General features: G+C 47.3%; 1 protein-coding gene across 3 annotated transcripts in view; it reads left to right on the forward strand.

Moving 5' to 3' along the window:
• LOC147701129 (sialic acid-binding Ig-like lectin 7) overlaps positions 1–14,223 on the forward strand; it is a 251,785-nt gene that overhangs the window by 6,467 nt on the left and 231,095 nt on the right. The window contains exon 2 of one of the 3 annotated variants that reach the window (XM_086929896.1): positions 5,958–6,065. In XM_086929896.1, the coding sequence (XP_086786022.1) occupies positions 6,023–6,065 (43 nt within the window). In that variant the 5' untranslated portion in view covers positions 5,958–6,022. Of the gene's footprint in view, positions 1–5,957; positions 6,066–14,223 lie in introns of those variants that run through there. The other 2 variants (XM_086929897.1, XM_086929898.1) reach the window with 2 other exon arrangements.

Raw genomic sequence — 14,223 nt, forward strand, 5'->3', positions numbered from 1 at the left:
TATTTTTTTTAGTGGAATCAGAATGGCTCCATTTTCTGCTACTGAGGGCAGCTGAAAGCTGGAAAGGGAAGGGCTGAGCCTTTCTCAGCATGAAAAGACTCAACGCGGTGTGTCTGTCATATCACTATTAGAGGGCTGAGGGTCAACGTATATGTAAATTAACACAGTATGCAGATAGTTTGTCGCAAAAAATTCTGAGAAACAGGAATCGATTGTGCCCATGAATTGTATAAAACGTTTTACAAGTCTGAACATTTACCTAACTGAATTGGCAACATGGCGTGCATGAATTATTAGCTCGTGATACTTTAGAATGGCACATCTGTACCGTCGTTTGACATCGGGTGAGATGAGAGGTGCCATTTCTTCTCTAGCAGTACGTTTTTTTTATTTTTAAGTTTTATAATGCGCGGACTCGACCTGAAGGTGTTGAAGGCTTCAGGAAGAGGCGGAGCACCTGTTAAACCGCACAAGTCATGTTAATTTTTTTATGGACGGGGAGCTTAATAGATTTTTCCAGAATCCAAGATGTTGAACAGACGCCGTGACTCGAACCTAGTTTTAAAGTCGGCAGATTCCCAAGCATAATTAATAATTTGCTCCCTCAGAGTTGCTTTATTGGCATACCAAAGTGTTTGCATAGAAGTTACATATTCTGTGTTGAGTGTAACAAATTATGTTGTAAATACTTTTGTGTGATCTTTAATACCTGTCTTTTAAGTGACTCATTGTTAAATGCCAATGGACGCGACACCAGTGCTGTTAGCCGTGAGCACGTATGAAGGACAATACTGCTTACTGAGGCACATTGTTTTTAAAAATCTACACGAAATATTGTTTTTACCTGCACTCTATTTCATTGTAAGCCCCAGACCCCGTTCCGACGCGGCAAGTGCCGATTGATCTGAGGGTCAGAGGGACCACTGCAACTTCCTGGACACCTTCTCCACCTGCGAGGGCAGCGGTCTAGCTGTCTGCCCAACATACTATTTAGGCAGGCACTAATGCGCACGCGCAGCGGATGCGCGCAGCGGATGCGCGCAGCGGGCGTGCCAAAGGCAAGCCCGTCTGTGCCCGTCCGCGCCTGGCCCGGGCCGAGGGCCAGAACCCCTGCCCCACAAAACCCAGCACGTATAACTTACTCTAGAGCGGACCTAAATAATCTGAACCTAAATTCAGCTCCTCACTGCTGCTCTAAACTTGACCTATCATCAGAACCCAGAGAATGTGAATACTGCAAACTGCAGTTTAATTTCAAACAGATATTACCTCCAACCAAAGTAAAACAGTCAGAAACTGCAGGAGAAATGAAAGCTATGCTAATCAACTCACGGTCTCTAATTAAACATAATGTAGAGATGGCTGAGATGATAGACAATCATTGCCTGGATCTAGTTTTTGTAACGGAGACTTGGGCCAATGATACATCTGATCCTGATCTAGTACAAGCACTCCCCATTGATTTCCAGATTATTAGAGCAGATAGAAATAACAAAAGAGGTGGTGGACTAGCCATCATTGTCAAAGATGGTATAACTATAACAACATCCTCATTAGGCACCACCCAGGACTGTGAATTGTTATCTTTTCAGATACAACCCAGTCCGAACGACTCTTGGAACGGCCTAATAATTTACTACCCACCAAGAGCTCAGGCACCTCTGATGGACAAACTTACCCCTTATCTAGAAACCAGTATTAATTATGCAAACTATACCATATTAGACGATTTCAACCACCACTTAGAGAATTTTCTGGACGCCAAGAATGCCGAGTTTTTTGACACCATGTCAAGCTTAGGGATGGAGCAAATAGTTAAAGAGAGCACCCATATCGCTGGGCACACATTGGACGGCCTTCTCACCTCCAACCCCAACATCAAAATTAGGGAGATCCTACCAGTGGTGTGGTCAGACCATAGAGCCATTATGTTTACCATCAAGGCCACACCACAGCCAAAGACAGAAACCATTCTAGCAGCAGCACACAGCCTGGGCAAATATTGACGCTGACCGCCTTCAGGCATCTCTACTAACAAATAAACCTAATTTACAGGTCAAAACCGATTTAGCAGTACAGAATATAACCTCCTGGATTACCAATGCAACCATCATCATAGCTCCCCTAAAGACCACTGCCTCAAGAAGGAATAAACCTTTTGAGCCATGGTTTTCTGATAGACTAAGTAAACAAAAACAGCTCTCTAGGAGAACAGAAAAACTATGGAGACTAAACTATAGTAAAGATTTGAAAAAGCTCTATGCACAGGCATTAACCACCTATAAAAAACTGATCACTGAGGAAAAAAGTAACTATTTTACTACGAAAATCTTGGCTGCTAAAAACTCGAGTAAAGAGCTCTTTGCAACTGTCAGAAAATTAGCAAAACTGCAGTCTAAAATTAAATCTGACAATAATCCAGACTTTTGCAACACCCTTGGCCAGGCTTTCGTGGACAAGGTGAAGCTGGTCTACAGAACTTTTTCCAATCTCCCCAACGATTCCTTCACCCCCCCCAACCAAAGAACAGATTACCAAAACTATATTAGGTACTAAATCAGGGGCACCATCTGATCCGTGTCCCCCTAAAATCTTCAATCTCTTTCCAGACATCCTCAGCGAACAGTTAACTGAGCTATTCTCTGAGATCATACTACAAGAGCAGTTTCCTGTTGCATGGAAGACAGCTTCTGTACTACCCTTGTTGTAAAAACCCCATCTGGACCCTGCCAAACCCAATAATTACCGTCACATCTCCAAAATCCCGTTTTTTTCCAAGATCCTGGAAAAATTACTGAACATCCAGCTTTCGGCTTACATCTCCACCAATAATCTACTGCACCATTCACAATTTCGTTTTAGAGAGGGCCATGGAACTGAAACTGCCTTAATCACCGCTAGCGAGGAGCTCAGGAGGACACTGGATGAAGGCGGGAAGGCCGCCCTGATACTATTAGATCTGTCGGGGCCCTTCGACACCGTCAGCCATAACATCCTAATCTCGAGACTGTCTAAAATGGGCATCCAAGATTCTGCCACAACTCTTTTAACATCCTATCTCACTGAGAGATCCTTTAGAGTCGAATCTAGCTCTCAAACATTCAAGCTGCAATGTGGAGTACCGCAGGGCTCTTCTTTAAGTCCTACGCTATTCAACATTTACATGACACCTTTGGCAGCATTGATAAGACAGCATGGGTTCTTGATAGTTTCATACGCGGACGACACGCAGGTAGTCGTCTCAGTTACCAATAACGTGGAGGAAACTGCCACTCGCTTCAATAATTGCATGCGCCAGGTTAACTCTTGGATCCAATCCAACTATCTTAAACTTAATGGCAATAAGACCGAAGTATTGTTGCTGGGTGCCAAACCCATTGATTGGTCTCCGAATTGGTGGCCTTCAGAGCTGGGTGAATGTCCTACACCCTTCTCAAAGGCAAAAAACCTTGGGATTACCTTTGACTGCAGGCTGACGTTTGACAGCCAAATCAATTGCCTTTCTTCAAGCTTCTGGGCTATTCTCAAAATGATTAAGAAGATTCATGCTTTTATTCCTCCTGAGGCTCTAAAAACAGTGGTAACAGCCCTTGCCATCTCTAGGCTGGACTATGGCAATGCACTTTATTTGGGGATCCAAAATCAATTCTTGAAAAAGCTACAACAACTGCAGAATGCAGCGGCTAGATTGATTTTGGATATACCTAAATATGAGTCAGTTTCCCGGCAGTTGGATGCATTGCACTGGTTACCAGTCAAGAAAAGAATAGTATTTAAAGATTTGTGTATCACCTTCAAAGCACTCCAGGGGAAAGGCCCCTCGTACTTGACAGCGCGTTTAAAATACTACGCTCTGTTTAGGAACCTCGGATCCACACAACAAAAACTGTTGCAAATTCCGAGATTCAAACAAGTACGATGGAGAAGCAGGAGTTTCCTGCTAAGATCTGCCAAATTCTGGAATCTTCTTCCATTTGCAATTAAAAACAGCGCAGATCTGAAAAAATTTAGCAAGGCAGTAAAATCCTGGATATTTCAATCCGACCTCTAATGCTCATTCACATGCTAGCTTCACACAAGTCTGAGTCCCTAGCGCCAAGACGCCTCCGGGCAATCTCTGTGCTTTATAAATCTAAAAATCAAATCAAATCAAATCAAATATTCCAATCTTGTGTTGGAAAGGCTAAATTATTAAGATAAACCCATTATCGGATAATTTTATAGAGCCAATGGCTTAACTTTGTTCAAGAAATTATTTTCGATGAAAAAGCGGTCTACATTGGAACACGATTTTAGAATAACAGAAGAAAGTTGATGTGCAGAGTTACAAACGTGCTCTCCTAAATCTGTTGATTAAGGCATGGTTTAGAAATGTCCTTAATAGTGTCTGATGCACTGCCTATGAAATAAAGTACCTAACTAGCCCACTTATCAAGTGTATAATACAGGAAACAAGTCTGGGCTCCATCCAGCCTGGATCATATTTTATGTTCAGGATTCAGTGATAATTTCCTCAGACTTTTTCTAGACGTCATTGTTCATTGATGGTGCCTGTTTGACAATGGTAGTGAGTTTCTGATTATTGTACTCTTTTAGCGCTGTACCTTCCTTGATTATAACTTTTCAAGACATGACAGTTGTATTCAATGACTGGTACATAGGGGTTTACCACTCAGTTTCTTTTTCTTTATGTAGATATGGACCAAATGGCTTCTACAAAACTCAATTTTATCTTAGCTGAATCAATGCTGTATAAATGAGTCTCTTGAAGGAGGAAAACAACACACACATCCTTTCCTTTTTATGGGAGTGCTGACGTTTTCTGTGTTATTATCTAGTGGGCCACTACTTTAACATTCCAGGAAATTATTTAACATTTTCTGTGTTATTTCAGTTTCCTGTTATTCTCGGATACTCTTCCAATAGGAACCGTTCAGCTCGAACTGCCAAGCCAGGTCCTCTCTAAACTGAAACATAAGCAACCCAGGACCGGTTTGAGCCTTATTGGGCCTCTTTAGTCAGGCTTCAGTCAGGTGCAGCTTGGCTCAAGTGCCACATTGTGCACAGAACCCATGTCTGTGTATACCCATGCCACTTATAGCTCAGACACAAAAAGAGTGCCGAAAGGAATACTTGCAAATAGTCTAACCACTATTAATTGTTCGTGGTAGCATTCCAACCCTGAGCGATTGTCAGTAGACTTTTGTGTGATTGACATCTTCTATAGTCATCTGTTTTCCATTCTGACCTCAAATAATGTATTATTTCCCTCAGCAGATGCTCTTGCACGGTCTTGTAATATGTACTGTAGCTTTGTGCTCACACTCACATTTTCTCCTCTAGCATTGCTTAGAGCAAACTCTCAATCTGTACACATAGAACATCAGCCACATCCCTCAATATGAGCAAGTAGTGGTGTTTCCCGCCAGTCCAACCCAACTTTAGCACCGTGAAGTCACAGCACAGTGTCAAATAATCACATGAGATGTGTCTTGAAGGGTAAACATAGTTTGTATGACCATATACAGCACCAAATAGCTTGACTTGTCATTTTTAGTGCTGTAACAAACAGGTGTTACTATTACCAATTTATTATACTTCTACAAGCCAATATCAGAAGTTTTGAAGCGCGTCTTGCCGGGGTTCAAGTTTGTACAGATGCAATGTACAATGTACATTGTACAATGTACAATGTTTGTACAAATGCCAATGGTGAGGGTTGTATCACTGAGCCCTCTTGCCAGCATAGAGATGCCAATAGAACAGCAGTGTTCTAGAAGGCATGCATTTGTTTTGACTTGAGCATCAGCTTTCTAGACTACGTCCCCGACTTGCATTTTCTTGAAATAGCTCATCTTATCATAGCACAAAATTAGGTTTGTTCCATTGTATGTAGCTACCACAGTGCACCATAACTAATGCATCAGTCACTCAATTTACGTTTCTTAATTCTCTAGGCCTGTTTATCCAGCTTCTCCAGTCAAAAAATTCACAATTGTAACCATACCTGCCCTTCTATGACATGGTGGCTTTTGGAGTTATCCTTTCACTATTGGTCTGGAGAGGTAAGTGAGAGATCACCAGGGCTGTGTTGCTGAATGAAGTGTGTGTGGCTACATTGTGTTGTTTTATGGGCATCAAAAGGGCTTTCATCTAATGCAGGGTTCTCTAAAGTCGGTCCTGCAGGGCCGGACCAATGCCATATTTTTTAGATAACTACATTTATCTACATGGGGATATGCTAAAAATCTCACATGGATCCAGCCCTCCAGGACCGACTTTGGAGAACCCTGATCTAATGAACACCAACAACTTTATGTGACCGTGGTACACTGACAGTATTATTATCACACTATGAGAACTGAAATGACTCTAAGTATTTATTTGTAAATGTAGAGCTGCTGAAAAGGTCTGGAGGTGGCATGCTGAACAGTGAAGCACTTTCCAGCAGTAAAACCACCCATGCTTCACCAGAGGTTTTAGCAGTAAGTTCTCATTCCTGTATGGAATTACATCTCAGGAAGTGACTTCAGTGAGACGTCAACTGATGCCGTGAATTAATACAACATGTATGCAATGAAAACAAAAATAAATACAAGACTTCCAGTTTCACTGCTGGGATAATATATGCAAGCTTAAAAGTGTGACACACACTCACTCGCCAGACGCCACTGTTGCATGGGACCTGGTTGCGGGAGGTCTTGTCCTTGAAGGGCTTCCGGCATTGGGACCTTGTTGGCGTCTCGGTGCTCGGAGATGTCTGGGTGGGAGACCATATCTGCTCATTCGCAGACTTACAGCAGCGCTATGCCCTTTCCCACGCACAGCACTTCCGCTACTTACAACTGCGTCATGCCCTCTACATGCACCTCTCTTCCCCTGTCTCCCTTCAAGAGTTTAACCCGCTAGAAGCCCCGCTGATGATGGAAAATCTAGGTAGGGGAGGTGTGTCCCGTATTTACAGTTCCCTACTGAATAATGGCCCTGCGTTCTTAGATCGGCTTCGTGCGCGTTGGGAGGGGTGGGTGGGTCCCCTGGAGGAGGCGGATTGGAGAGATGCCCTTATGGCGCCCAGAACCCTGACCTCTTCCTCCAAACTTCGCCTTGTACAGATATATTACCTTCACGCGGCATACCTCACCCCGGAGCGATTGTTTCTTGCCAGATTGAGATCCTCTTCAGATTGCCCGAAGTGCGGAGGGGTCCCTGCTGATTTTTACCATATGGTGTGGCTCTACCCGGGGATACTGTCGTTCTGAGGGGGGGGGGGTGGAGCGGGACCTCTCCCAGGCCCTGGGATGGGTGGTCCCACGTGATCCACTGCGGATGCTGCTGGGGGTCTTTGACGCTCTAGACGGCTCTAGGATGGATAAGCGTCTCCTGGGGACGGCGGTGGGGTGACCAAGAGGGACATAGCGCTGCATTGGTCGCGGGCCAGGGCGCCGACTCTGAGGGGATGGAGGAGGGGGGTGGATTGGTGTGGGACCCAGGAGGAGGCCCTATTTGAAGCCCGAGGATGCCCGGAAACATTTAAAAAAAATATGGGGTAAATGGTTCAATATGATACCACCATGATCCTCATTGCTGCTTACGTGAGACGTTATGTTGTGAAAGGTAAGGCCGATTTCAACCGATAACCTTGAAGTATTGCCCGGCGTTAGCCGCCTCTCATACCACTCGAAATTATCAAACAAAGAGGCAGGCGCTGGAGACTGGAAGGCAGGAAACAGAAGTTTATTCCGACGGAGCAGAACACATCAAATCAGACAACAGGGTATCTTCTCGAGGTGCTCTAACCGCATCTCTGAGGCCTGGCCTCTTATACACAGGTTTATGGCTTTATTACATGAAACATATCTTTGTCAACACTTTGAAGTAAGGAAAGACATCCTCGGAATCCCCGCTTCAAGCCCGTTCCCACACACATTTACAGTAGAAGTCCCCACCGCGATATCAGTAGGTGATGACTGTCGCGCAGCTGGACATTCCGATGATTTCCCGGAATGTGTGCGGCTGATCGGATCTCATGGGGTGGGGGCTTTGATCAGTTGCAGATCCTTTGAAGAGGGCAGCTTCCTACTGTAGGGGGCAATAAACTGCATCCACAGGGCCAGGTGGTGGCCTGGGATCTAGCCGGACAATCGGGCACAGAGGAAGGGGGTTCATCAAAAGGATGCGTGATCATGAAAGGGATGGAAGGAGGTGTTAGCCGGGTACGGGATGTGGCTCCGAGGCAGGGTCTCGCTGAAGGGGAGGTTTATGACCCAAGCATGTGAGAGTGGGGGCTGTCGGTGCGCGGGGGATGCTTGCGAGGTCAGAGGGAGAGAGAGAAAGACGCTCTGGCTATCGGCAGTGGGCAGAGAGGCCATGGCATTCAAAATGGCTGCTACTTACGCGCACATATGAGCCTGAAAAGGGACAAGATGGCGCCGATAATGTTGATGTCGCAAACTAGATTTTAACAGTCCTCCCTTTTCAACATATCTAGCCAGCTTGTCAATATATATCTATCCCCATTATATTTCGAATTTCAACTTCATACAAAGCTTTCATGCGTTCAGCTTCAAAGTCCAGAGTCTTAGGGCAGATACAGTTTGCAAAGAGTGAGTACAGGGGTGGCAAGCATTGAACACCCAGGCAGAATCCACATATTACGACAATCGGTATCAGTACGATCATAAACAACCTCCACCCCCAGTTCTTTACAGTACTCCAGAACCAATTCCCAAGCGACCATTCTTCTTGTTCCTGATGAACCTCTGAGGAAAGTCTGTGGAGGTGTTCAATGGCTTTGTAAACTGAGGGTGAATTGTCCAGTATGTAGGTGCAACAGCTGGACCCAATGATACGGCATGCTCCTCCACGATCCGCTAGAACCACATCTAGAACAAGGCGGTTCTGAAGAGCCACCAGGCGGACCGCCTGGAGCTCGGCTGTATTGTTCGTGAGGATGCAAGATGTAATGTTCATTGTCGTTTCAACTGCCTGAGTCAAATGTCGGATGGCACAGCTGTTTGCCATCGGACCCCAGAGTGGAACAAGTCCCTTCAATGCGTCCAGGAACTGTGCTCCGGTGGAGTCGGCTTGCTCAATGTCTTTTGTTCGCTTTTGTCGGTGATGGTTTGCTGGAGCCACATAGGTCGGAGGAAGGATGAAGGCAATGTAGCAGGTACCCCCCCAGCCTTTGGGGAGCCAGGTGTAGGCTTTCGTACCACAAACAAAGTACATGTTCGGAGAGGTGACAAAGGAGGGCGGATCAGTTGAGTCCAAAGTTCTGGTGATGCGACAAGCGCTGTGGCCTACCAGCTGTGTCCCAAGGCCTTCGATGCATACAAGGCCCGAGACATTGACGACAGATAGGGCCACAGTCAGGGTGGCAGCTGTTCGCTTCCGGAGGTAGGAAAAAGTGGGTCTGGCTGGGTTGTTGAACACCTGCATTTCAATCCGTTCTTTGGCAGGGATGTCCATATGAATAGAGGCGTTGGATGTCAGAGGGCAAAAGGGAGCAGCAGTTCTTCCTGTTTTGTTCTGCCAGACTCCATGATAAAAGTGTGCCATAGTTCTGCTGGAAGTGGCATTGTCTCTGTAACTCTCTTGCAGGAGGATCAGCCAAGCAAGGCAGGAACCATGAACGGAGAAAGGTGACGGGATGAAGGGGATGGAATGTCCAGTGGCATGTGGTAACAACCCACAGATCCAGCAATTTGTGGCATTGGCGGCAAGGTTGTGTTGGTGCAGCAACTGCACGAAGGAGTTGTTCCAGAACTCCTTACGTCTTTCTCCGAGTTGTGGTGAAAGAGACCAGGTAGTGTTCTTTGGTGGTGGTAGGTTGCGCAGTAGTTAGAAATGTCTTATGAGCTGGTGCGCTCTCTTCCACAATCCAGAGGGTGGTCATGAGGAGGAGGCAGAAGAGAAGGGCGATAAAGAGAGCAATAGTCTTTGAGCTGTGTATTTTGTCAGTCTTTGGGTTTCTGTAGTGGGTCTTCGGATGTCCGGTTGCTTCCATCATCTTCGTGTCGGGTGCTTCCATCATCTTCGTATCGGGCGCTTCCATCATCTTCAAGGGGCTCGGTAGCGGGCAGAACCACAAACTTTGTTTGGCTTCTCTCCTGGCAGCCTTAGTAGTGTTAGGCCACCGCTCTGAGAATTGTAACTTAGTCAGTGGTCTGCTTAGCCGAAGCTCCCTCCTTTCGTCGCAGGTTATACCCTTCTCTGGATGGCACAGTGGGATCAGGGAATTCTGCCAGTTCAAGTGTCTCTTTGTCAGGGTAACAGCTCAGGGATGGTCGATCTTTGTTCAGGAACTCTTCTTGGGTGGCCACGTCTTCGGTCGTCATCAGGGTTGAGGAGATCTTCTTGCAGTGGTGTGCATGCAGCCAATTTTTCTTCCCTTCCACTCGAAGAGCTGTTCGGGTGGTGATCAAGACTTGCCAGGGGCCCGTCCACCGGGGTTCCAGACTCCGTGCACGCTGGAAGTTTCGTATCAGCACGAAATCTCCGGGTTGGATGTCGTGTCCAGGGCCCCTGGAAGCATCAGGGATGGCCTGCAGCACCTGTTGATGGATAACAGACAGCGTCTTAGTCAGATTGTACAAATAGTCAGACATTAGGACGTCCGGAACGTCGTGAATGGATGTCGGTTTTGGTGCGGACCAAATGCTCATAGGTCGGCCGAAAACGACCTCGTAAGGGGTCAAATGGTGTTTGGTGGGGGTGGAACGCATTGATAGCAATGCCAATGGGAGAGCGTCTGGCCATTTCAGTCCTGTGGTAGCCACTATCTTAGCTAGTTTGAGCTTCAGCGTAGCATTATGTCACTCAACCAGTTCAGCAGATTGGGGGTGGAAGACTGCGTGGAATTTCTGTTTTACACCCAACCCCTTCAAGATCAGTTGGATAACCTCGGCTACGAAGTGGGGGCCATTGTCACTCCACAAAATTCGGCAAAGGCCGTAGCGAGGGAAGAATTCTTTCAGTAATACCTTTGCGGGTTGGATAGGCTTCCACCCACTTGCTGAATGCGCATACAACAACAAGTACAAGTACGTACTTCAGACCTTGGCATCTTTCTAGTTGGATGTAGTCCATCTGTAGGACTTCAAATGGATGATTGGGGACCCCAAACCCTCCCCGGGGTACTACGGTTCCTTTCCCAGGGTTGTGTTGCAGGCATATCAGACATTGTTGGACCAGTCGTTTTGCTGAATCTGTAATCTTGTCATTGTGCCAAACCTTGGAGACAAGTTCGGCCATAGGGGCAGATCCTATGTGTGCAGGGGAGTGTGCCATGGTCAGTATGGGGATCAGGTAAGAATTGGGTAGCAACCATTTGTTCGTGTCTTTCGTCCGCCAACAGCCTTCATCGTCTTTTAATCCACCCCGTGCCCATTCAGTCAATTCGTGTGGTGAGCTGGCCATCTGGATGTCCCTAATAGTTTCCCTAGGGTCCGTCCATTTTTATGTTTGTGACCTGGTCACATACATGCGTCTCGTTGTCCTATTCTGGGGTGTGGTCCGGGCAGTGATGTGGGCCAGTGCATTCCCCTGGCCAATGATGTCCGTCACATTTTTGTGTGTCTGGTATTTGATTACAGCATGTTGTTTGGGAAGGAGGACCGCTTCAGTCAGGGCGGAGGCTAGGTCTCCGCGTAGGATGGGTGTGCCGTGTGAGGTCAGGAACCCCCTCTCCTTCCACAAGAGCCCGAAATGATGAACCACCCCGAAGGCATATTGGCTGTCGGTGTAAACATTTGTTGTTGTTCCTGCTGCTAGGATACACGCTCGTGTGAGGGCAATCAGTTCTGCTGCCTGTGCAGATCGTTGTGTGATGCGGGCTGTTTCTACTACAGTTCGGGCTGTGGTAACTGCATAAGCAGCTGAGGTGGTGCCGTCGGGGAGTTTGATGCAAGAGCCGTCCACCCACAGCTCTCCGTCAGGGTCTGGGAAGGCAGTGTCTCGGAGGTCAACCCTACTCCTAGTCTGTTCGTCCGTGAGGGTCCCACAGTCATGTATAGGGGACACATTGGGGTCGTTCTCAGATAGGGGCAACAGAGTGGCCAGATTCAGCGTGGTGCATCTTTTCAGTATGATGTGGGGTGCAAGCAGAGTCAGTTCGTACCCAGTCAGTCGTGCACTAGTCAGATGTTCCGTCTTAGTCTGGTTCAGGAGGGTGTCAACCGCATGGGGCACTAACACCGTGAGGGAGTTCGAGAGCACGATCCCCTCACTTTGTCGGATAGAGATAGCAGCGGCAGGTACAGCTCGAAGGCAGCCAGGCAAAGCTCTGGCTACGGGGTCAAGAGTGGCAGAGAAGTAAGCACATGGGCGTTGCTTGGGGCCAATGGACTGAGTCAAGACAGACAAAGCGCACCCCTCCCTTTTCTTGAGTGTAGAGGGAGAAGGGCTTTGTGTAATCGGGGGTTCCTAGGACGGGGGCTGAACAGAGGGCATCTCGTAGTTCTTTGAAGGAGGATTGGCATTCAGGGGTCCAAGGGAGCGGGAAGGGGACATCTTTAGCCAGCAGGGAAAGTAGTGGTTTCACAATGAGGCTGAAATTTGGCAACCACTGCTGACAGAAGGAGGTGAGGCCTACCAGGGAGCGGACTTGTTTCTGGGTCTTAGGGACAGGTGTTTCTGGAATGGCCTGAATTCGGTCGGGTGTAAGCTTTCTCCCGTCTTTGGACAAGAGGTGGCCTAGATAAGTGACTTGGGGTTGGCAGAATTGCAATTTCTTCTTGGAGACCTTATGGCCATTTTCCGCGAGGAAGTGCAGGAGATGGATGGTGGCTGTGACTGCAAGTGGAGTGGTGTCGGCCGCCAAAAGGATATCATCGACGTACTGTATCAACACCACTCCATCGGGTAACTGGACTGCGTCCAGTTGTCTCTTGAGGGCCTGGCTATAGATGCTGGGACTTTCAGTGAAGCCTTGGGGTGCTCGACAGAATCTATATGAGCGGGCTTTTAAGGTGAAGCTGAAGAGGTATCGGCTGTCTGGGTGGATGGGGATAGAGAAGAATGCATTCTTGAGGTCGATTACAGTGAAGGTGGTGGCAGTGGAAGGAATCAGAGTCAGAATGGTGGTGATGTCTGAGACTACGGGGTACTGAGGTACAACTACTTTGTTGACCTCTCGTAGGTCGATGATGAAGCGGTACGCTTTCTCATCTCCCTCGCCCTGCTTCTTTACAATGGGTAGGATAGGGCTGTTGCAAACATTGCTAACTACTTCCTCTACCACTCCTGCATCTATCAGGGACTGGATAATCTTTACCAATGCCTTCTCACCTTCGGGAGATATCCGATATTGTGGAAGTTTCGGGAGTATTGCGTCCTGTCGAACAGTTATGTGCACTGGGTCGATCATCATGCGCCCTACGTCCGAGTCAGTTTTGGCCCACAGATATAGAGGTAGAGTGTCAAGCAGGGACAAGTCGCATCAGTGATGGAAAACATGCATCGGGTGGGACAGAGTCTGAGCAGAGTCGGGTTGTCGTACAAAAAGACTCGAACTCCGTCTTGCGAGCACCTAATAGTAGCTCGGAAATGCTTAATAAGTCAAGTCCCATAATGGCATCGGTGGTGTTGGATGAGAGCAAAAACGTTGTGTCAGTGGTGTTATTTTCCAAATCAAAGGAGATCGATGTGGACAAGGGATTAGTTGAGGGCGTTCCATCAAAACCTATTGATGTTACGTGTGAGCCAGACAAGGGTGCCCTTGGAATCAGTCGTTTAGATAACGCACTACGTGTTGCACCAGTGTCTACCAGAAATGGAGACTTTGTACCCTGGACCTTAACGGTGACATAAGGACCTTGCTGGTCAACATACAGCTCAACTGGATCCCTCCCTTGTCCTTGGCAGTCCTATGCAAAGTCGTGGGTGTCGTCGCAGTCAGACTGTTGGTACTGGTTCTGCCGGGGACGGTCAAATGCCTGCCTGGCCTGTCGTTGTTGGCGTCGTTCGTGTACCCTCGTCCCTGTCCTCTATTTCTTGGCCCACCCGCTACATCTCTTGTGTCCCTATTTTTGTTCATTTCTAACAGGACCGGACACTGGGACTTCCAATGACCAAATCCTTTGCAGAACGCACACTGGTTCTCGTCGATGTCCTTACGTCCAGCGTAGGGTGCGGGTGTACGGTCTTTAGGGGGTGGATTTCTAGGAGCATTCGACTGGTAGTTTCCTTTGTACTGCTCCCTTCCTATAGTCACTCCCTGCAACT

The sequence above is a fragment of the Lissotriton vulgaris genome, chromosome 7 (genome assembly GCF_964263255.1).
Source record: "Lissotriton vulgaris chromosome 7, aLisVul1.2, whole genome shotgun sequence".
NCBI classification, from domain to species: Eukaryota; Metazoa; Chordata; class Amphibia; order Caudata; family Salamandridae; genus Lissotriton; species Lissotriton vulgaris.